The 23518-nt window shown below is 44.7% G+C and overlaps 1 protein-coding gene across 7 annotated transcripts in view; it reads left to right on the top strand.

Annotated features, from left to right (window-relative positions):
* The window catches only part of LOC127638926 (splicing regulator ARVCF-like), a 240378-nt gene that overhangs the window by 206934 nt on the left and 9926 nt on the right, over positions 1-23518 (top strand). For all 7 annotated transcript variants that reach the window (XM_052120700.1, XM_052120692.1, XM_052120709.1 and 4 more), the window contains 6 exons: positions 646-773; positions 8548-8698; positions 9267-9459; positions 12086-12197; positions 14851-14938; positions 16829-16920. In XM_052120700.1, coding sequence (XP_051976660.1) covers positions 646-773; positions 8548-8698; positions 9267-9459; positions 12086-12197; positions 14851-14938; positions 16829-16920 — 764 coding nt within the window. The remainder of the gene's footprint in view (positions 1-645; positions 774-8547; positions 8699-9266; positions 9460-12085; positions 12198-14850; positions 14939-16828; positions 16921-23518) is intronic.

The following is a 23518-nucleotide window of genomic DNA, read 5'->3' as shown; positions in this document are numbered from 1 at the left end:
TATATACACATGCACATTTAAGTCTTGACTGAATTATTGTTAGATATGATGCAGTGTTCTAATCGGTTACCATCTAGAAAGGAGGCTGTGGAACTTTTTAACCATAATGAAAAAAATACTGTTTTTGCTCAGAACGAACCAAAATGAAAAGCTTCCCATTTTTAGTCCCTGACTTTAACTCCAAAATAATTAGACCCTTTAGCTTTACCTTGGGTATTCTAAAAAAGTATTTGTATTTGGTGTTGTAGGCACTAGACTAGACTCACATCAGCATAAAGGAGTTACCTCTGTTGGTTCGCTGACCTAAAGACTGACTAATTACATTGTCTGAGACTGGGATGTTGCTATCAAGAAGGAACACTTCAATCAGGACAATGGATTTTTAAAACACGTTTTCTATTGAACTGTTCACTGTATCAGTGAAAGTGGAGTGTCTTTGATTTTCTGTCTCTATTTCTCTGTCCTGCTAATAATGCATTTGTCCCTGTTATTTAGTACACTTTTCATTTAGCCAGGTGTGTCAACACTTACAAGATGAACATTTTAAATCAATAATGTATTTACTGCCCCATAGCTCATCTGCGTGTGTCTGTGTTCTACCATGTTGTCCATCTCTAATGCTGTTGTGTATTTGTATGTGTGCAGGTTTTGAGTTACTGTACCAGCCCGAGGTGGTTCGTCTCTACCTGTCCCTCCTGACAGAAAGCCAGAACTATAACACACTAGAAGCAGCAGCCGGAGCTCTACAGAACCTCAGCGCTGGACAGTGGACAGTAAGTTTTTTTCTAATGCCAAGCCTGGGCATTGGGAGTTCTTATTCAAAACGGTTCAATTTTTTTAATAACACCAGAAAAAACAGATGATTTTCATGATGTCTGGTTCTGTTATCAGTTGGAATGTCTGCATTCTTCTGCCAATTCAGACAGAACACTGTAATAAAATATGCTAAATAAGCACCAGAGCCATTGTCGTGATAGATAAATTGATTCAAGAATGGTCATGAATACAATTTGAATTGTCAATTTTTTCCTTCAATTAAGGAAACAAAGTCGCTAAGAGGAACTAGTTATTGTTAAATTCCTAATGATTCCCATCCCTAATTACCAATATTGTCACTTTGAATAAGGATTGATCTGTGGCATGGCATCAAGACACCATTTTAAATGTAAGATTTTGATTTGCCTGCTGAAGTGCATCATGCAAATCTATTCTTCTCCGAATGTAAAGGGAGAAAAACAGATAAAACTTAGTTTGGCATGTTTTTTGTTTTTCTGTCTGCTTGGAAGGCATTTTGAAAACATTCCTAGCCAATACATCCTATTTCCTCTGAGGATGTTCTGCACTGCAGTGTCACGTTAAACTCTTGCTACTGTATCTAAGTTGAAGGGAATTACTCCTATTACCAGAGTAAATCCCATTAAACTGCTCTACCCTGACCCTGTTTCCTTCTTGGAGCACCTTATGTCCTGAAGTGCAGTCATGCATAAGCATACCGCATCTCTGTGTGGTTACACCACTTCAGACCTACCTCATCTCTATGCCTGGCCACACACACACACACACACACACACACACACACACACTCACTCTCACTCATATACCCAGAGTCCCAAACACTTCACAAACCCCTGCGGTTGGGAGATGGACATGTCGCGCCTGTGGTCTATAAGAGGATTTGAGAGCTTTTATTTATTCATTTATTCTTTTCCCTACTTTCCTTTTTTGCAAATGTGTTAGTGTCTCTGTCTTTAAGAAGACATGATTTCTCCTAGGGCCACTACCATCTCCTAGTGGCCATAAAGTAGTATTGCAACAACTTGATCACATTCAAAAGGGCACTGGTTGCGGAATTGAGGGGTTTTTTTGTGTCACAAAAAGTTTTTTTGATTCATGATTCATTCTAACAGGGACAAATGACTATTTACTGGACTGTGATTTTCCAGAATAGAAGGGGAAATTATCTTTTTTATAATTTTTATTTTCTCTCAAAGTTTAGCTTTTTGTCACACACACATACATTTACATATACTGCTGTACTGTGTGCCCATTCTCAAAACAGTTTCTCAGAGCTGCCCATTTGGCTGAGTATGACTTGCCAAGACAAAGTTACTTAAAGGAATAGTTCACCCAAAAAGGAAAATTTTCTCATCTTTCTATCTTCTAGAGAACACAAAGATTTTTTAAGAATAGATCAACTCTTAGGTCCATACAATGCAAGTGAATGGTGGACAGAATTTTGAAGCTCCAAAAAGCATATAAAGGCAGCATAAAAGTAATCCATACAACTCCAGTGGTTAAATCCATGTCTTCAGAAGCTATATGAGAGGTGTGGGTGAGAAAAAGATAAAAAAAAATCAAAGATCAAAGTCCTTTTTTACAATAAATCTACACTTTCAGTTATACATTCTTTTTCTTTTGTTTTTTGGTGAATAGTGCCACCTACTTGGGGGCTGGTAAAAATAGAGATGTATTCTGAAAAAGGACATCAAATATTGATCTGTTTCTCATCCACACCTATCATATCGCTTCTGAAGACATGGATTTAACCACTGGATTACTTTTAATACTTGCATGGATTACATTTATTTTATTTATTATGATTACTTTATTTGCTTTTTGGAGCTATAAAGATGTGACCATCTTTCACTTACATTGAATGGACCTACAGAGGTGTAACCCGCACAAGATGAGACAGTCACAATGTCGAATACAAAACAGCTTTATTAAACACAAAGCGTGCAAAGTACAAAAAAGGGCAAATCCAGTGAAGAGGCGTCAAAGTGGAGCGTGATGTCGGAGCCGGGGAATCAAGAGGAAGGAATGGGCAAATCCGGGAGAGAGTGGTCAACGAGAGCGGGAGGTCGAAGCCGGGAAAACAGTTAACAACTATGGCGTAGAACAAGACAGGACAAGCGGGATCAACGACAGGGGAACGAGGGGAGCTGGCAAGCTAAGGGGAGTATCAACAAGAGGAGTATCAGAACTAGGCGAGACTAGCGGGGGGCAAGGACACGGGAAACTAAATACAATAACCAACAACCGTGAGACGAAAGTGTAGTGTAGCGAATCAGCTCTATGAAATATTAATAATCAATCATAACATGTTATAATCGATTATGAATACTTGGATCAGTTAATCGGGTTAACTTGATGTAGCTACATTAACATTACAACCAAATACTCGGTTCATCCCGTGAACACTCAATATTGGTTATTAATTAATTAATAGAAATGTACATTTCCGGGGCATGGGAAATGTCTTTCTTACTAAGTATTAAGAGCAAGTAGTCAAAATCTATGATTAGTGACTTTAGATATGAGCTTGAGACACAGACAACTTTACATGTGACATGAACAAGACTTTATTAACTAGACTAAACATTTAAACTACTCTAACATACATATACATACATTCATACAGTTTACCAAGGGAAAGAGGGCTGAAGCAGAATACAGGAAGGCAAGAAGTTATAGCATTGTTTGAAGTTCAGCAGATCAACAGCCTGAGCAAACCATCATATTAGTTCTGACACGCCCTTTTAGAAAGGGGTTAAGGATACTTAATGTATCAAATAATGAGACTAAGTTTGATACTTGCATGTCCCATTTGAATTAAACTGTCCTGATGCAATTTGTTGATGGCTTGAGTTGATCTTTGATGATGTTGTCTTGATGAGAGAGAGAACCAGTGGGAGTCAGAGACAAGGTCAGTAGCCTGGCAGACGCTTGGGAGTCCTTGGGGCCTTCTAGTTTGGCATCATTCAGCAAGAGAGTGAGAGAGCACAAGGCTCAGAGGGCAAGAGAGGCAGGAAGCAAGAGGAGCATAAGAGAGCTGAAAAGACGAGATAAGAGAGAGAAGGAAGTGGGCTTAGTAGTTTTATACCCTTAGAAAACATAGTCCCACCTCTCATTGGCTCGACCAATGAGAAGGGTTTGGGTTCCAGGCGGAATTTGGTTTATTGCTCTTTGTTCTCACATTTCTCATTGCATGTGCAAGAAAGAAAACTAGGAAATATACTTGTAATACTAATATGTTGTTGTTATCGACATATCATGTACACAGTCATTTCGATCTTCAAAATACCAAGTTATAGAGACCAAATATGCCACACATATGATTTCGGTTAACCATAGTATGCAAAGTCTGAAACATTAACCCATTAGTTTGCAAGAAAACATAGATCAAGCACATTTAAGGGAAAATGTGAGATGGCACATTAGATACATGTCAATATTTATCACATGGATATATAGAATATATATATAGGATTAACAGGGTTCATTTCTCTTTCTTAGTAAGAGAATGAAGTGAGGGTCAGCACTTCTCTGAACATTCCTTTCTCACATGGTACGGGTTCAGAAGGCTAAGTCACGAGGGTCTCTGGAGTGTCTCTCTGGGTCGTAAAAACGCCAATAGCGATTCTACTCCAGACTTGCTGGCTCCCCGGTGATTTAGATGGGGAGAAACAGTGTGGGGGTTTTCTTTAGGACCCCTAGCACACAATGTGTGCCCTGTATTTAGAATTAATGAGTTCATGATTCTCCGTTCATACTCTACAGTAGTGATATATATAGGGGCGAGTGCAGGTGTAAACCATGACAGGTGATGAGACGAGTGCAGGTGAAACTAATGTGCAGGAGTGCAGATGACGCGAGTGCAGGTGGTCATAATGTTCTGGGGGATTGGAAACGCGTGAGAAACTCGAGGAAGGGAGATTGCCTACGAGCATGTGAGCGAGTAGGAGCAAAGTGGGCGTGAGGGCTCGAGCGAGCAAAAAGAGCGTGCGAGCTCGAGGGGGCGGAACGAGCGTGGGAGCTCGAGGGGGCGGAGTGAGGGAGCGGGGTTCGTGACAGTACTCCCCTCTAAAACGGACGGCTCCTGACGGCCGCGCCGGTTGCGAGGAAGTGGTGCTGGACTAACCCAACAAACAAAAAACCCTGAACAGACAACCCACAAAACACACAAACAAAATTGAGGGCAGTCCAAGGGGCACAGAGGGAAATGAGACAGTCCATGGGGTCAATGGGCAGTATCAAGGCAAGGTCTGGGGAACATAGCGGACAGGCGGGTGGTCGGGAGATCTAGGGGGCAGCCGTAGGGCAGAGACAGGGTCAGGGGGTCTGGAAGGCTGACTGGAGGACAGGGACTGGGTCCGGGGTCTGGAAGGTGACCACCAGACAGGAATAGGGTCCGGAGGCCAGGGAAGAGGCCACAGGACAGGGAGAGGGTCAGGAAGTCCGGGCTGAGCCGTGAAAGGCGGTGCCGTCAGAGGCGGCACTGTAGGCGTCTCTGGAGGTGGGGTTCTGGAAGGCTCTGGAGGTGCAGCCGAAGGAGGCTTTAGGGGCGAAGGCCTGAAAGGCTCTGGAGGTGGAGCCGAAGGAGGCTTTAGGGGGGAAGGCCTGGAAGGCTCAGGAGGTGGAGCCAGTGGAGGTGGCGCCGTGGGAGGTCCCCGAGGCGACGACCTGGCAGGCTCTGTAGTCTTGGGGGGTAGAGCCGTAGGAGGCCTGAGAGGCGGAGCCATAGAAAGCTCGGGAGGCGGAGCCGTAGGAGGTTCGGGAGGCGGAGCCATAGGAGGCTCGGGAGGCAGAGCCGTGGGAGGCTCGGGAGGCGGAGCCGTAGAAGGCTCGGGAGGCGGAGCCCTAGGAAGCTCTGGAGTCTCTGGGAGTAGAGCCATGAGAGGCTCGGGGAAAAAGGTCGTGGAAGACTCGAGAGGCTCTAGAGGTGGGGCCCTGGAAGGCTCGCAAGACGAAGCCCTGAGAGGCTTGAGGGGAGGAGGAGCCCTGAGAGACTCGAGAGGGGAAGCCCTGAGAGGCTTGAGAGGGGGAGGAGCCCTGAGAGACTCGGAGAGGCGAGCCGTGAGAGGCTTGAGGGGTGGAGCCATGAAAGACTCGAGGGACGGAGCCCTGAGAGGCTCGAGGGGAGGAGGAGCCCTGAGAGACTCGAGAGGCAGGCCGTGAGAGGCTTAAGGGGTGGAGCCATGAAAGACTCGAGGGACGGAGCCCTGAGAGGCTCGGAGGGGTGGAGCCATGAAAGACTCGAGGGACGGAGCCCTGAGAGGCTCGAGGGGAGGAGGAGCCCTGAAAGACTCGAGAGGGGAAGCCCTGAGAGGCTTGAGGGGGAGGAGCCCTGAGAGACTCGGAGAGGAGAAGCCCTGAGAGGCTTGGGAGGGGGAGCCCTGAAAGACTCGGGAGAGGAGAAGCCCTGAGAGGCTCGAGAGGAGGAGCCCTGGGAGGCTTGGGAGGAGGAGCCTTGGAAGGCTAGGAGAAACTTGAAAGGCAGAACCCTGGGGGCTTGGGAGGTAGAGCTCTGGGAGGCTCGAGAGGAGGAGCCTTAGGAGGCTCGGAGAGGAAGAGCCCTGGGAGGCTTGAGAGGAGCCCTGGGAGGCTTGGGAGGAGGAGCCTTGGGAGACTCGGGAGAGGCGGAGGCCAGCGAGGGCTCTGAGGGGCTGAGCAGAGAACCCGGCAGAGCCGTGGAAGACTCTGGGGTGGAGCAGAACCTCGCAGAGCCGTGGAAGACTCTGGGGGCGGAGCAGAACCTCGGCAGAGCCGCGTGGAAGACTCTGGGGGCGGAGCAGAACCCGGCAGAGCCGTGGAAGACTCTGAGGGAACCTCTGCGGTCTTGAGCACAAGACGAGACTGGGGAGAAGGGGCCCTCTTCCTTCTCTTGCGTCCTCGGCCAACAGGGGACGTGGCCATGGGGGCGGTCGAGGCTACAGGCGCTGGCTTGCCGACCGTGGCGGGCATGGGCACTGGCTCGTTGGCCGTGGCGGGCATGGCCGCTGGCTCATTGGCCGTGGCGGGCATGGGCGTTGACTCGCTGGCCGTGACAGGCTTCGAGACTGGGGCCGTGACAGGCTTCGGGACTGGGGCCGTGTCAGGCCTCGGGGCTGGGGCCGTGTCAGGCCTCGGGGCTGGGGCCGTGTAAGGCTTCGGGACTGGGGCCGTGTAAGGCTTCGGGGCTGGGGCCGTGTCAGGCTTCGGGACGGGGGCCGTGTCAGGCTTCGGGAGGGGGCCGTGGTAGGCTTCAAGACGGGGGCCGTGGTATGGAACGCTAGTTCAGTTTCTGCCTCCCCCACAGGAACGAGGAACCAGCGTACAGTAAACGAGGAACCAGCGTACAGTAGGGCGAGGTCAATAAACTGAGCCAGGTTGAGAGAGCAGCGACCACCAGGCATGAATGATGAGGCTGGCTCATTCAGTCCATATTGAAAAATGTCTTTTAGAGCCACCTCATCAAAATTCACCTGGTTAGCCAGGGCACAAAAGTCAACCACATAAGCCTCCAAAGGTTGACTCCCCTGACGCAAACCCAAGAGTTGGGCCGCTGGGTCCATAATGTTAAGGGCACGGTTTAAAGTTCTCCAACCGCTGCCCTGCATAAACAACCCTTGGCAAGCGCCCGAAGAGCCATCAAACCTCTCAGGGGGTTGAAGGCTTACGGCGCTCAGAAATGCACTGGAGGCATAAACGGGCTCAGGGGCAGACACAGGTGAAACAGGGTGACATAAATCAGACCAAGAACATACCTGCTGCCCCTGGGCCGCGAGCGCTCGGTCCTGCCTCCAAACTGTAGCTCCTCGCGCCGAATGTGACGTGCACCTCCGCTCTAGTGAGCTGCGCGAATCCTCAGCGCGGGGCATTGTGACTGTCTTCGGTAACGGTTGGTTATTCTGTAACCCGCACAAGATGAGACAGTCACAATGTCGAATACAAAACAGCTTTATTAAACACAAAGCATGCAAAGTACAAAAAAGGGCAAATCCAGTGAAGAGGCGTCAAAGCGGAGCGTGATGTCGGAGCCGGGGAATCAAGAGGAAGGAAGGGGCAAATCCGGGAGAGAGTGGTCAACGAGAGCGGGAGGTCGAAGCCAGGAAAACAGTTAACAACTATGGCGTAGAACAAGACGGGACAAGCAGGATCAACGACAGGGGAACGAGGGGAGCTGGCAAGCTAAGGGGTAAACAAGAGGAGTATCAGAACTAGGCGAGACTAGCGGGGGGCAAGGACACGGGAAACTAAATACAATAACCAACAACCGTGAGACGAAAGGGTAGTGATATATATAGGGGCGAGTGCAGGTGTAAACCATGACAGGTGATGAGACGAGTGCAGGTGAAACTAATGTGCAGGAGTGCAGATGACGCGAGTGCAGGTGGTCATAATGTTCTGGGGGATTGGAAACGCGTGAGAAACTCGAGGAAGGGAGATTGCCTACGAGCATGTGAGCGAGTAGGAGCAAAGTGGGCGTGAGGGCTCGAGCGAGCAAAAAGAGCGTGCAAGCTCGAGGGGGCGGAACGAGTGTGGGAGCTCGAGGGGGCGGAACGAGCGTGGGAGCTCGAGGGGGCGGAGCGAGGGAGCGGGGTTCGTGACAAGAGGTGAGGTATTATTGTAAATATTTTCATTTGAGTTCTGCAGGGTAAATAAAGTCATACACATTCGGAATGGCGTGAGGGTGAGTTTATTTTGGGGGGTGAACTATTCCATTAAATGCAAGAGAAGAATGTCCAAACCACAGTTTCATACAGTCTGTTCCTCTAATTTTTACAGTGGTCGAACTATATCCGGGCGACAGTGCGTAAGGAGAAAGGGTTGCCTATACTTGTGGAACTTCTGCGCTCTGACTCAGACAAGGTGGTGCGAGCTGTGGCCATCGCTTTGAGGAACCTGTCCATTGACCACCGCAACAAAGATCTAATAGGTAAGAGTAGAATACTCAACCTTTTATGTAAAATGATATTTTTCATCTGATTTGTAGCCAGGAGGATGCAATTGATGTCAAAGGTCTTTAAATCACTTTCCAAGCACTGTGTTGACATCTCTTATTGAAACAGTAAGTTTGGGCAGGTCAAATCAAAGGGCACTGTTTTTTAAATAGCCAATGGGCTATAGCAACCGTACAGCCATGAACCATGATTGGCTGCTTCATTGTCAGCTGCAGGTGATATTGGGGAATAAACATTCTCCATCTATAAAGCGTTTGATTCAAAAGATTGTGTGGTGATGAGTCATCCATATTTTTGGTCTGTTTTCACAGAAAAGAAATACATTTTTAAAGTATCACTTCTCAACTTTTTAGAGGACACTAGCATAAAGATGGCTTCAAAGTGACAGACATGGACTAAAATCCACTAAACACCAGTTTTGATTTCATGTGATTTTTGTAAATAAAGTTAAATATTATGATGGTTTTATGTAGCCTCTGTGTCTCTGCAATTGTTTTTCTCATTTCCAGTCTGTGTCTCATTGTTGTGTAATATTCTCCTCAGGCAGTTACGCCATGAGGGACTTGGTTAGCAACCTGCCCAGCGGACAGCAGCGACCAGCCAAGAACCTGGAGGAGGACACAGTGGTGGCTATCCTCAACACCATCCATGAAATCATAACAGACTGCTCTGAAAATGCTCGCTCCCTCGTTACTGCTCAAGCAATCGACAAACTAGTGTCCATCAATAGGACCAGGTACGTGCAAAGTGAATGAAGAACAGAACAAATTTATGACAAATTATGATTGCCATAACACATTGATTGCCATAACACATTTAGGTTACGTTCACAATCACACCGCAATCCAAACCCCACATCTGAATATGCCTACTTCCCTACTATATATTTAGCCAAAAAATTTATTGGATGTCTGAATCCTCAGTATTACTAATACAGTAGGCGAAAAATACCTGGACGATTTCCTGGATCTGCTGAAGTGTGCATCCACTGGATACTTTACTATACTAGCTCTTGTTATATATGCACTATGATGAATTATGTCTAGAAATGTATTCATAATACTCATGGGCATACCTAAAGAATGCCCATGCAGGTAAGATAGGTCTTACCAAGAGGAGGTTGAGGGACAGAGTGGCAGAACATAGGTATGCAATACATACTGGCAATATGAACTACCCAATGGCTTAACATCACATCCAAGCCAAACATGGAAATGACAGCTCTCTGAAAGTTCTGGGTATAGAACAGGTGTCATGTGACATTCGGAATGGAGATGGATTGAAAAGATTAAAACAGCCAGAGACTTACTGGATCCATACATTAAAAGCTCTGTCACATCCTGGACTTAACGAGGACATAGATTTCTCTCCATTTTTATGACTATGAGAAATTAATCTTACCCGTTTTTACTTCGAAAATCATGGATGGGAGATAGTGTCTTGCTAAATAGTGTCTGTTTTCCTTGATCATGTTCTGTAGATGTAAATGGTACAGTATGGTAATGTACAATAATGTTGGTGTACAATATATGGAATTATTTTTCTAACTGTGTACATATATTCATTTATTTTGTATATTGTTTCGACTTGCAAACAATATTTGTTTTGCTTGCAAGTTGATATTGGTGTCATAGGACTTCAGGCTTCTAGTAGCCTGTTTGCGTAGAGCACTATGGGAAGACTATTAAGTCACTTCCTGTGTCTTTAATTTTGTGACACCCTGATGAAGGCCTGTTTGGGCCGATACATGATGGTGCTTTTATAATATGTAGCCCTCACAGTAAAGGCTTTTTAACTTAAAACCTCTCAAGAGTGCCTAGAAGTGGATATTTGTTTCCACTATTTGTTTTCAACTTCCTATCCCTGATCTGGAGCACCTGTGGAATTGTTTGAGTGTCAGATGTGTTCGTGGACATTTCTTTCTTCTTCAATACTTTATTAACTGCCAAGAAGCAAGTCCTTTATCAGATTTACAATTTCGCAAATTACATTTTTTTTTTCTCTTTCTGGTGTGGTTGATCACATGACCTTTTTAACGTGACCCATCCCAGACACTAGTCTAAATAGGCATCGGACCTAAACTACCCCGCATATGTAAAACTTATTAAGATGGAATGTTCATTATATTTTCATCAGTAAATTTCCTAAAAATATGATATTATAAATTATTATATGAAATGATAAGAAATTTGGACATTCTGGACTTTTTGGACCCAAAATTCCCAAATGTTCTTGAATAAAAAAAAAAATATTTTTATTTTGTCACTTTCAGTTGCCCCTGTCCAAAGTACATTTAAGTCCTTATGTATATTATTTTTATAACAAATATATTTTGGCACCTTTTTCTATGTAATACTTCACATAGTGCAATTAAAAATAGATACAGTATGATTCATGTCAAGGATCAAATATGCACACAATTATGACTAATGTCATGTTAGATTGATGTAAAAATCACATGGATTCCAACCTGACTGTTCACACTAAAGTCAAATTTTGCAAACAATCAAATATGCATCTTGTAAGTATGTAATTTTTTAAAATATGAAAAAAGCCCAATTGGAATTTATGTCACATTCAATGTGATTTTTTGCTGTTCTCACTATTATACAAAAAAACAAAGCAAAACCCAGGTCTGTGTCACAGATGGGCCACATTCAACAGCGGTGTGAACATTGCCTTAGATTGCGAATGTGTGAACCCTATCATTCTATTTACAAACAAGATGACTCCCATTCCTTAATCATTGCAAGTACATCTTACATTTGTACCTCAGAGAAAAACAGCAACAAGACTTGCATCTCCCAGCTTTTTGAAGTGTCGTCTTTTCATCAACACGCATGGCATCCTTAATATATGCGTGTGAAAAACGGAATATTAGATGCTAGATATTAGATTAAAGTGCTGTAGATATCTGCATGGAGCTCTGGAGAGTAAGCCATATGTTATAAAAAAAACACCGGCATCCTTTCCACATCTGACATCATTTAATACTTAACATCATTTATACCGTTTCTGCCTGAGCATGATTTTGTCCGAAACGAAATATTGATTGTGGGAGATTAACTTTTTAAACAGTACTTGCTTGACTGGCGAGTGGCTACATGGCCTTCCTCTATCTCTCTCTAGCTCTGGGGAGGTGGCATTCAAGTTGTAGGCTCCTGATAATTACGGAAGTGAGGATCACAGGAAAAGCTAATGAAGTGAAAAAGAAGAAATCTGTGGCCACAGGGGTTGGAGATTGGAGCTGTGGTGACTTCAGGCTCCTGGGACGGGAATAGAAGCTTGAATTTGAATTTGAGAGTTTTTTCTAAGGCTCTGGATTCCTCATACTTCTTTCATACTGTGTTTATGCACTGCAGCCAATCAGCAAGGGAGACCAAAGCTGCATCCCATGTACTACAGACGGTTTGGAGCTATAAGGAGCTGAGAAACGCCCTGATCAAGGATGGCTGGAATAAAACGCACTTCCAGGTAGAGCGACGCATAGACACAAACTTTTTGTATTATTTTTCCATCTTACATTTTACATACCAAATGCCCAAGAAGGGAAGTGGAATCTCATAATGTCATATTTCACCCCAAAATCAGAAGAAAAAACTATCAATATTTATTTTAAATAAATACATTTTGTACCTTTCTGTGTCATACTTAATGTATTGCAAATCATAAATTATTAAGGATTCTATAAGTTATTTGATTCAAAATATTATAAAAATGTATTGTGTATAAGGGGGAAGGGGGATAAGGTAAAGGAGGAATAGGGAAGCCACCCAACTGGCCCAAGGACGGTATCCAATGTCATGGCTGAAGGTCTCCTGTGTGTTCTGTCTTATCATGCGCATTCAGTTTAAGTTATTTTGTTTCTGTTTAATAACTTTATTATTCATTTTATGATCCTCGTTTATATTATTTGACTTCAATTATAAAAGTTTGTAAGGATATGTATATGTTCTATTCTTAGTTATTATTATTATTATTACATTTTATTTAACATTTAATCATCGTATTTAACTCTGTTTTATATTGGATTCCTGTCGCTTAGAGAGTCTCGCGCCGGCCGTGCACGTGGATCTCATGGTCACAAATATGCCAGTATTGGTCATTAAAACATTAATTGACTAAATACTAATTAGACGGCTGCTCATGCTTCCCCTTTTATCTAAAAGTATTTTTTTAGTCCCCTTAGATAGTAAACACTTAATTAGAGTAACATTATTTCTACCCAGAGGTCATGACCACTAAATTTACAAAGATAGACCAACAATACCTAAGTTAAATTAGCTTTATATAATCATGCCATAGTTTCTTATGTACGCTTAGCTAGAAAATATTACAATAACCAGGTTTAGACTTCACTCTATTTAGGCTTGGTCGACAACTTCATGTTGTCCTTAACGGAAATTCTCTATCGAGCCTATACACTCCAAGTACACTAGAAATAATGCCAATTTGTTAGTCAGAGCACTAAAGTCTCAGTCGGTGTGCCCCATGCTCCACTCAGAACTGAGCTTTAGTTCGCTACTAACCTGGTCGTAGATTTGCGGAAACATGGACTTAACGTAATCTACTAAAGACAAATGTTTCAGAGTAAATCAGAAAAAACTCAAATGTAACAATTTATTTACCAGGTAAAATAATACATTAATCAATTCCAACTAGACAATAAAAAGTCAAATTTAGACATTTCATCAAAACATAAGAAGTCAAAATGCAATTACCTGATATAAACTACACACAGTAAACTGTGTTGGATCGTCTGACTACAGACAACCATGAACAGTGTCACACATTTCCTTAAATACCCAAACCATAAACAAAGGGAATTTTGGGAGTGGTTAGGTTTGGAAGTCCTGGGGACATATCTCATTAACATACAGGCAGGGATGGGGACAGACCTCCAGAATTATACAGCATTTGGCAAAGGCCTTATAACTTTGTTATCATTAGTTTTATCAACATGGGAAAGGGACCAATATACCAGTCACATTGAGACATTTTAAATTATACCAAACATGCCTAGTTACATTATTTGTATTTATGGTTTTCTTTTTTACATTTTCACATATACATTTTGGGGTGATAAGGGTGGGAGAGAGAACAGATGAGTGAGTTTTAGGTGAGTAGGCCTAAATTGGCCTGAGGTGAGATAGCGGTCAGATGTGAGATTTGTGTTTGATGGTCCCTGCTCAGTAGGATGCGTTGACTCAGGTGGAGATTCTCATCTGTGTAAGAGTTTTATGACGTTGGTTCTCGCAGAGTTCTTTGACTTTTACGACATCTTGAGTTCAGCCTTACATGTGCTTAATGAAAAATTAAGCCTATTTTAAGACAATTATGTTTTTTTTGCTTTTTTACATTGCATTGTGTGATTTTCCGGTACAATTAAGGCCTGGAAATACTTCGTTTTTGTGCATTCTGGAATGGCTCACACCCGGTTAATTGTGTTGCTTTTCAAAATATACTCTGCTGACTGCGAGTGAATATAAACTCATTCGACGCATGCCCACTTCCACTGCCTTGTGATACTCTTTTAGTACTGTCAGACGCAGGCACATGCGCAGACAATGCGCACAGACGAGGACTTTGTCCGCCTGTCAGTCTGTGCAGAATGATGATGACATTTGCTTCACACATTCTATGCGCTGAGCGATCCAGAAGTATACTTTGCCCTTTAAGCAGCAACCCCCAAATTCTCCTAACTGTTATGCGAAAAATGTCTTACTGCAGTACAGTAATGAGAAATGAAAATCTTCCTTTCCAGGTTTTTTCATAGAAATTGCCATAAAATCCATTTAGTACAACAAATACCATGACATATTCTTACAATTTTACAAAGGTGCTTTACGATTTGATTTATCATTATTGATTTTCACATTATAGTAATGATAATTGGGAGGTGGACTGTGAGTTAATGTCTTGAAAGTAATCACAATGCAAAAAAAAACTAAAACTAAATGGCACTAGAAAGAGAAAATTTGAGTGTGTATTGGAACCACCTCATTCATTCTTTATTACACATATTATATAGAGAAATGGAGCGCCTTGTTTAAGGTCTAAGTGATTTTTGTAAAAGCGGTTTCTCTGTCCTAAATTTTGCAAGTCTTTTCTTCTCTACTCTTTTCAGCTTTTAGCTACTGGCACTCCCAAAGGATCCAAGAACTGCAAGCCTGGCTATGACGACACTACACTGCCTTTGATGGAGAAGAACCAAGGTTAGCTAAAGGCCACAAACAGGGATGAATCTGTAAGCTCAGGGGAGCTCTTGAGTTTCAGGTGCACCTGAGTGAGCATATCTCCTGAACTCTACTACTATCTGTGTTTTTACACATGGCAGAACGCTTGATCTCTCACCCCCGTTGCTTAGCTGGTGTGTGCAGCCGCCCCCATCTCTTGTGCTTTAATTGGTCATTTGAGCTTTTCATATGATACAGAATGATTAATGAGGATTAGACAGCAGATAAATGGACCCCGGTATAGGAGCTCATTATTCATTCACTCTCAAGTAAAATTATGGTAAATTACTGAGTGCTGCCATAAAAAGCGCCATCCCTCCACCCGAACACAACACATCTCATCTTTTTTTCATTACTGATTTTGTTACTGCCATGAGTATGGATGCTCACGACAAAGATGCATTTGATCGCATCCATCATTCCCACTTCATTTCCTGTTTGCATTAATGTTGAGAATCGAGCGCAACAGTGACATAATAACGTCCTTTTTTTTTTTATTCCATAGGTATTTCAAAATGTAAAGATATTAAAACCTTGAACCAAACCAACCAGCTTCTACATAAATCACAACATTACATTTTATTCTAGGAAAAAAGGTGTACTTTACAATTTTATAAGGAAATGCACTACTCATTCCATCAAGCATTGGAATGATAATCAAATATTAATCAGTTAATTGAAAGTGTAGCAGGTCTGATTCAATTACATCCTTGTAATGTTTTATGGGAGTGAGCAGTCAATATTGCAGCGATTCTTGCTTCCATAGTAACAATGCCATCTCTGATTGGTGGATCTCACTTCAGAATTGTGGGTAATGTAGTATTTTACAAGAAATTCTGCAATTAAGCCCAATGTTTCGAAAATGCAGTTGAAATCACACTGACTTGTGGCTTTTGCAGAAGCATATACCACCACCGCTTACAACCTCATAGCTCATGGCTAGTCTTGAAAGATTTACATTTTAGCACTAAAGATCTATTTCTTTATTGAGGAAATTTATGGTGTTTAAACTTCCAGAACTTCACTAGAGCACACAATAGACCTTATAAACTAAATCTACAGAATTCAGGACATATTTAAAAAAAAATTAGCATGAGTCCTATTGCATTGAAAAATCCAGCTTGTAAAATGCTTTGCAGACAACAGAGGGTGTGGCAGTGGAGATATGATACCTATGGATGAATTCGGTCCAGGTAAGACTGCATTTGCATGCCCTAAAAACAAAAAACCCTACAAATGAAATTTGGTGTTGTGACGATACAAAAACATAATCCCTCTTACGTTCCATTCCTCAAAAAAAGTTTTGTTAGGAGGATGTTGTGCTTCGGTTTAAAAGTAATTCAATTTGAAATTCATTTGAATTCTTTACGTCTCTTTCATTCCAATGCTGTCTACAAAAATCCTCTTTTAATAAGATGTTTGTAGTGTATCGTGTTTGCTGTTTCTGGGCAATGGAAATTTGAACAAAAGCACTATTGCTTGTACACCAACAGAGTGCCGCCTCTTCATTATAGCGTCATCTCTCTGATCTTCTCCACTGCGCCAGCACCCTCTCCAAGCCTGACTGACAATAATTGGGCAAAGGCTGGAGAAGTGATGCTGTTTGAGTGGGTAGAAAGAAGTGATGAAATCTCCTGCCTCTGGGGGGATAGCTAATACACATGCCCTGCATTCACACAAACAAATGCACAAACCAACACACACACACAAGCTGTAAGCATAAGAAAAGCTGTGCACACAACTCGTACTGGATGCTCCCAGCTGAAGGTTGAGGGATCTGTCTCTGCTTGTTTGAAGAGCCATGCTGAGTGTGCTGACATGCAGACCACAATAACAAAGATCTTTTATCCTTTCTTTCCCTCTTATTAGATGGCTATACGACGATTGACCAGAGAGACAAAGACTCCAAGTACAAAAGTAGTGACGGCTCGTCGGATCTGCAGGAGCGGGAGCCATTAAAGGTCAGAGCTGAAGTGTCAGAAGAGAGACACGTTTCTACATGTGTTTAATCTCCGAGTGGGCAGACACTCAGATGGTGTGACAGTGCTGTCTGTGGTAGTGCAGTTATAACCGCGCTGTCTCATTAACTCCGTCAGGCACACACATTCAAATTTACAAGGGAAGACTTAAAACTTCTTCTTAAAACTTCACTGACTGTAGTGTTGTTTTTTCTCGCAATTATGGAGGAATCACAGACGTAGTTCATAACAAATTTATTTTTGTGGATGGTTTTCCATTAAAGGACTTCTTGTGTTATCTTTCTTTAAAATAAAGGCCACTTTGTTACCTAATGCAATTGCTTTATTAATTTTTAAAGTGTTTGCTTATCAACACAAATTAATGCCAGTCTACCAGAAGATGAGGATCAACTGTGAGTGACGAGTCTCTTGTGATTCTCTATAAAATTTATATTCAGGGTTCAATACAAGTTAATCTTAATCGACAGCATTTGTGACATAATGCTGATTACCACAAAAAACTATTTAAAAAATCAACTTTAAAAAAAAAAAAAAAAAGCAACAATTAAGGTTACATTGAGGTGGAAGTGAATGAGGCACATTTTTGAAGGGTTTAAAGGCAGAAATGTAAAGCTTATAATTGTTATAGAAGAATTCATTCTTCTGCTAAAATTCATGTATTACTTGACCTGTGAAGTTGTTTAAATCATCAACTTTATTGTGGTTTTAGGATTTACAGAGTAACATTCTCATGGCAACAAAGTTGTAAAATTGGATATAACTTATAAGAAAAAGTTTATAAGTAAAGTATAATGTACATTCTGCTTCATGACGGGATTCTGATCGGCATTTCGAGGTTTGTTTTGCTATAACAACTGGCAGATTTTACATTATCGCGCTTATTACATGGCTACTGACAAAACAAATAAATACATGGACATAAATTATTGAATTGCGTTGAAATAATGTAATTATGTGAGAAGTAAAATTAACAACTAAAATCCACTTTCGGTTTGCGTCGGAGTTCTGTTGGTGCTTATTTTGTAATTAATAGTCTTCTGACTGCTTATTATGCCTCTTATTACAAGACTACTTGCCAAATAAATAAATACATTCACATGTAACATTGAATTGAGTTAAAATTTATTCGTTAGCTTACTTGTAGAAATCTCACAGTGATCCGAGGAGCAGAAAAGATGGCTCCCAATACCCGGATGCGTGGTCTGATATGTGGATGTGATATCAGACCATTAGATGGTACCATTGACCAATCAGAATCAAGTATTCCAGAGAGTTGTATAATAAGTGATTTTATCACTCTACAATCATGTTAACATGCATATTGTTTATGTATTGAGGCTTTACATTTGAAACATTGAGTATTTTAACCAGCATCAGGAATTAACTTGTACATTTAGAGGCAATATTTGCCCCCCTGTATTTGATTTTTAGAGACATTTTTTTTTTCCTTTTATGAGTGCATATTTTTTCTAACCATTTAAATCATAAACTGTCTTTAATCAGTTCATTAAAACAAATTCTTAAGAATAGCAAATTATGACTTCTTACCCTGATTTTAATGTTCATGGATTGGCCCCATTCACTTCCATTGTTTGTGCATCACTGTGGCCCAGATTTGTGCATTATTTAAAGTAGAGACAATTCAAAATATTTTTTACATTTTATTTATTTTGTATTTTTATAAATTTTTTGGTGCTAATCAACATTTTGATAAATGTTGATTTGAACATTTTGATTTAATTCTGTTGATTGAGCTGAACTTGTTTTGAATCCAGAATATTCCTTTAAAGAAATAGTTCACCCAAAAATTTGCAAATAATTGACTCACCTTCATGCCATCCCAGATGTGTATAACTGTCTGTCTTCTGCAGGACTTTTTAGAAGATTTCAGCTCTGTAGGTCCATACAATGCAAGTGAATGGTGGCCAGAACTCTGAAGCTCCAAATATCACAGCATCATAAAAGTAATCCATATGACTCCAGTGGTTTAATTCATCTGAAGCGATCCAACTAGTTTTGGTTATGAACAAACTAAAATATAACTCCACTTTCACTGTACACAGCTCGGTTACACTTCCTAGTGCATGATGCATGCCCAGAGTGCTTTATGGCGCAATAGGAAGTGTAATCGAGCGTGAAATTGATAGTGAAAAGCGATTACAATTTGGTCTGTTCTCACCCAAAAAATGATTGGACCCAAAACCGATTTTAATTTTTGGGTTCTCTTACGAGAGGTTCTCTCGTATTGCGTAAGCTAGCTTACGCTACGGGAAAGATTCATCTTTTCTGAGATATTGAAGCCAAAAAATTATCCTTAATTTTTGTATCCATTGTCAACGCAGTGCGGCAGCTGCAGACCTTGAGCGGGCTAGCTAGCGAGCTCATAGGTTGCTCTGCGGCAACTGCTGCAGCCTATAGACGAGCTTGGGCGAACTCGCGATCCAATGAGAGGCGCCCGCGCTCACTGCATCAAAGCCCGCCAAAAGGGCGTGACTAGAGTGCATATAAGCGTAGTTCGTAGGCTGGAACCCTGATTTTCATCTCTTCAGCGAAGCTCTCCGCATCGCTGACCTGGAAGCCGCGTCGCCGTTTGAGGGGCATCTAGCAAGCGTGGACAGCGCTAGAAGAAGCCGGCCGTCTCAGCCACCTTCAGCCATCCTGCGAAGCTACGCCATCCGACGACGTATCCTTTTATTAAGCAAGCTAGTTCTCAAGAACTATTCACAAAAGAGTACGAGCGTCTTTTTCAAGATGCCTCGCTCCACTTGCGCCTCATGTCGCGCCCTTCTCAGCACAGGAGACCGCCACATCATCTGGCGCTCTCTGCCTGGGACTGGGGCACGCAGAGCTCGCCCTCACTGAGGGCGGATGCGATTTCTGTGAGGAGCTACCGATGTCGACCCTGCGGGCTCGACTCGGCCGATCAAAGCAGAAACCGCCACGCCGCCTTACCCTCAGCACGCGAGGAAGAAGCGCCGCTCACAAAGGCTGCCGGAAACTGTGGTTGAAGCGACTGCCTCGCCGAGCCTCTCCCTCGAAGCATCGCTTTCACCCTCCCCGCCCCGGACGCCGCGCAGTTGCCGCCGAGCGGCCGCGACTGCTGCCATCTCGGATGACGGCGGAGGATAAGGGCTGCTGTTCCATCATGGCTTCGACAGCGAGGAGTGGACAGGCTCCCAAGCCTCCTCCTCAGCCCAGGAATCCAGCAGGACCCGCGCCGAGTCGAAGGGGAGTTAACACGCCTCCTCACACAGGCCGCCGACCGCCTCGGGCTCGAAAGTGGTCACCGCCCCTGAGCAGGCACCCAACAGACTCGACGGCTGCTTTCTTCAAAGCCATCGCCGCTCTACACCCGCGCCCGGCCGCCCCTTCCTGCCGGAATTACATACGGAGCTTGCAAAGTCGTGGAACGCCCGCTTTCAGCCAGGACCCGTTCACACGTCTCCACCTCTCGCGTCGGTGGACGGCGCCACTGAGAGAGGCTACTCCTCCATCCCCCGGTCGAGGACTCGGTAGCAGCACACCTTTGTCCGCCCTCCGCGAGATGGCGTTCCAAGCCTGTGCTCCCGTCTAAGGCCTGCAGAGCGACTTCCGCCTATGTTGGCCGCGCCTATTCTGCCGCCGGCCAAGCCGCATCTGCTCTGCACTCAATGGCCGCTTTACAGATCCTACAAGCAGACCTTCTTCGGAGTGGGATGAGAAAGGCAGGCACCCAGAGGCTGTTACTGATCTACGAGCGCGACAGACCTCGCCCTTCAGGCTACCAAAGCTGCAGCCCAAGCTCTAGGGAAGTGCATGGCCTCGCTGACTGTGACCGAGAGACACTTATGGCTAACACTAGCCGACATGGGAGAAGCAGAGCGCTCCACGTTCCTCAACGCACCGCTCTCTCCAACCGGTCTCTTCGGCTCCGCGGTGAGTGGCATTGTTGACCGCTTCTCAGAAGTCCAGAAAGCCACCCAAGCCATGAACCTCTTCCTGCCGCGTCGCGCTAGCTCCTCTGCAGGCCGCTCACGTGATCAGCCTCCTGCACGCAGCCTCTTCACAGCGCCCAGTTCAACAATCTCAGACTTCTCAGCGTCGACAGGGCGGCCGCCCTCGATCAGGCTCAGACAGCCGCCGCAGACCGCCTCCCCGCGGGCCTCGATCTAAGGTAACGCTGAAACCCGAGCAGCCGAAGTCTTCCTAACTGTGTTGAACAAACGACGGCTCAGTCCGCCGCGCCGGACCACTGTCAAAGCTTTACCCCCTGTCAGTCCCCTTCTCTCAGGCTACTACAGTGGTGAATTTAGCAGCCAACAAGCCGGTGACACTGCCCGCTTGCTCAGACTCAAACGCCGCTTTCACGGCGACCCAAATAAATCTTGTAAAGAGCAAACATGTCTTATGTGTAGAAAAAGTGCCCACAACCCAGTGTTCGCCCCTACACACAAGCATAACACATCCCGTGCTCCCTATCAGAGCACGCCTCATAAAGCGGTTACTGAACCGCTCGAGCGCCAGAGTCAATGAAGGCGCTCACAAATGCGCTAGGCTGCCCATTCTCTGCCCGCTCTGTCACACGACCAGCCCTATGTGTAGAAAATGTGCCCACAATCCAGTGTTCACTTCTGCACACAAGCACTGCATGTCTCGTGTCCCCACCAGAGCACGCTCACATAAAGCGGTTACGAACCGCTCGAGCGCTAGAGTCAATAAATGCGCCCGCAAATGCGTGCGCTGCGCCCATTCTCTGCCCGCTCTGTTACACGGCCAGCAACCATTCCTCTGTGTGTAAGTCCCGTGCCCATGACTATGCTTGCGCATCACGTAACAGATGTGACTCTTTCCCCATTAATTCCAATCGGAAGTCACTCACAAAACAGCCTGTTCATGCTGTCTGCGAGCAATCATGCATGAACACACTAAACGCGCTCACACATTTTGTTCAGCTCTGTGTGCGGCAATCAGAGCGAATTGGCCATTCACCCTCTAGCGTTACGCTTCAAAGCGTGGGAAGCTATTCCAGGGATATCCAAGTGGGTGTTAAGCACAATACAACAGGGCTATTTGCTACAGTTCGATCGCCGCCCCTCGCTTCAGAGCGCGGCTCGAAACCACTGTGAACACGGAAGCAGCGTGCATGCTTCGTTCAGAAATAGCAAGCCTTCTGTGCAAAAGGGCCATAGAAAAAGTGCCACCCTCTCTGAGCGAAGTCGGGGCTTTACAGCCGTTATTTTCTTGTTCCCAAGAAAGACGGCGGCCTCAGACCCATATTAGATCTCAGGGTTTTGAACAAGGTGCTTGCAAAAAGACCGTTCAAAATGCTTACAATCAGGAAACTCCTCGCGCATGTGCGCCAGGGGACTGGTTTATTTCTCTCGATCTGAAAGATGCATACTTTCAGATTCAGATAAATCCCCGTCACAGGCCATTCTTGAGATTCGCCTCGACGGCCAGGTTTATCAATACACCGTCCTTCCGTTCGGCCTGTCCTTAGCACCCCGTACTTTCACGAAGTGCATGGATGCGGCGCTCGCACCCCTGCGGAGTCAGGGTTTGCGAATTCTGAACTATTTGGACGACTGGCTGATTATGGCTCAGTCACATATGGAGCTTCTGTCTCACAGAGCAGTTCTCCTCAGCCATCTGAACAGTTTGGGTCTTGCAGTCAATTGGACCAAGAGCTCACTACAGCCCAGTCAGACCATTTCCTTCCTGGGAATAGAACTAGACTCCGTGGCAATGACGGCTCGCTTATCTACACAGCGCGCACGCCGTGTTCAGCGACTAGCCGCATCTTTTCAGATGAACAGCCTCACGCCTCTGAAGAAATTCCAGAGAGTGCTAGGTTACATGGCCTCAGCCGCAGCAGTACTTCAGCTGGGTTTACTGCACATGCGCCCGCTTCAGCATTGGCTAAACACCCGCACGTCTCGCCGGGCTTGGGCCACAGGCCGCCAGCCCATCAAGGTGACTCAGACCTGCATATCAGCTCTGCAGCCCTGGACAGTGGCCGAATGGTATCAGCGGGGAGTGACAATGGGAGCTGTATCTCGCCGAAAGTCATCTCGACAGACGCGTCCAACACGGGTTGGGGCGCGGTCTCGCGAGGGCTCTCCGGTTTTCGGCCTATGGTCAGTTCAGGAAAAGCTCCTTCACATAAATTGTCTGGAAATGATAGCGGTCGAGTACGCCGCCGTGCGCTTTCTCCCGGTCATTCAGGGTCACCACGTCCTGGTCCGTTCGGACAACAGATCTGTGGTATCCTACCTAAACCGTCAGGGCGGTGTCAGATCCAGGAACCTCTTCCATCTGACAAAACGCATACTGAGTTGGTCCCAGTGCCACCTGCGCCGCTGAGGGCGACGCGACGTGCCAGGCCACCTGAACGACGGCCCGGACAGACTGTCCAGAGACAATATTCCCCAGGGAATGGTCCCTGCACGCTCAAACAGTCCAGATGTTATGGCACCTATTCGGCAGAGCAGAGATAGACCTCTTTGCGTCCAAAGAGAACTCTCACTGCCCAGTATTTTTCTCGAAAGCGAGGACGCGCTGGCCCAGGACTGGCCCAGACGCCCGCTTACGCCTTCCCTCC

This window comes from Xyrauchen texanus, chromosome 4 (genome assembly GCF_025860055.1).
Source record: "Xyrauchen texanus isolate HMW12.3.18 chromosome 4, RBS_HiC_50CHRs, whole genome shotgun sequence".
Lineage (NCBI taxonomy): Eukaryota > Metazoa > Chordata > Actinopteri > Cypriniformes > Catostomidae > Xyrauchen > Xyrauchen texanus.
Note: the sequence above shows the minus strand (reverse complement) of the source record. Positions and strands in the feature narration are given on the sequence as shown.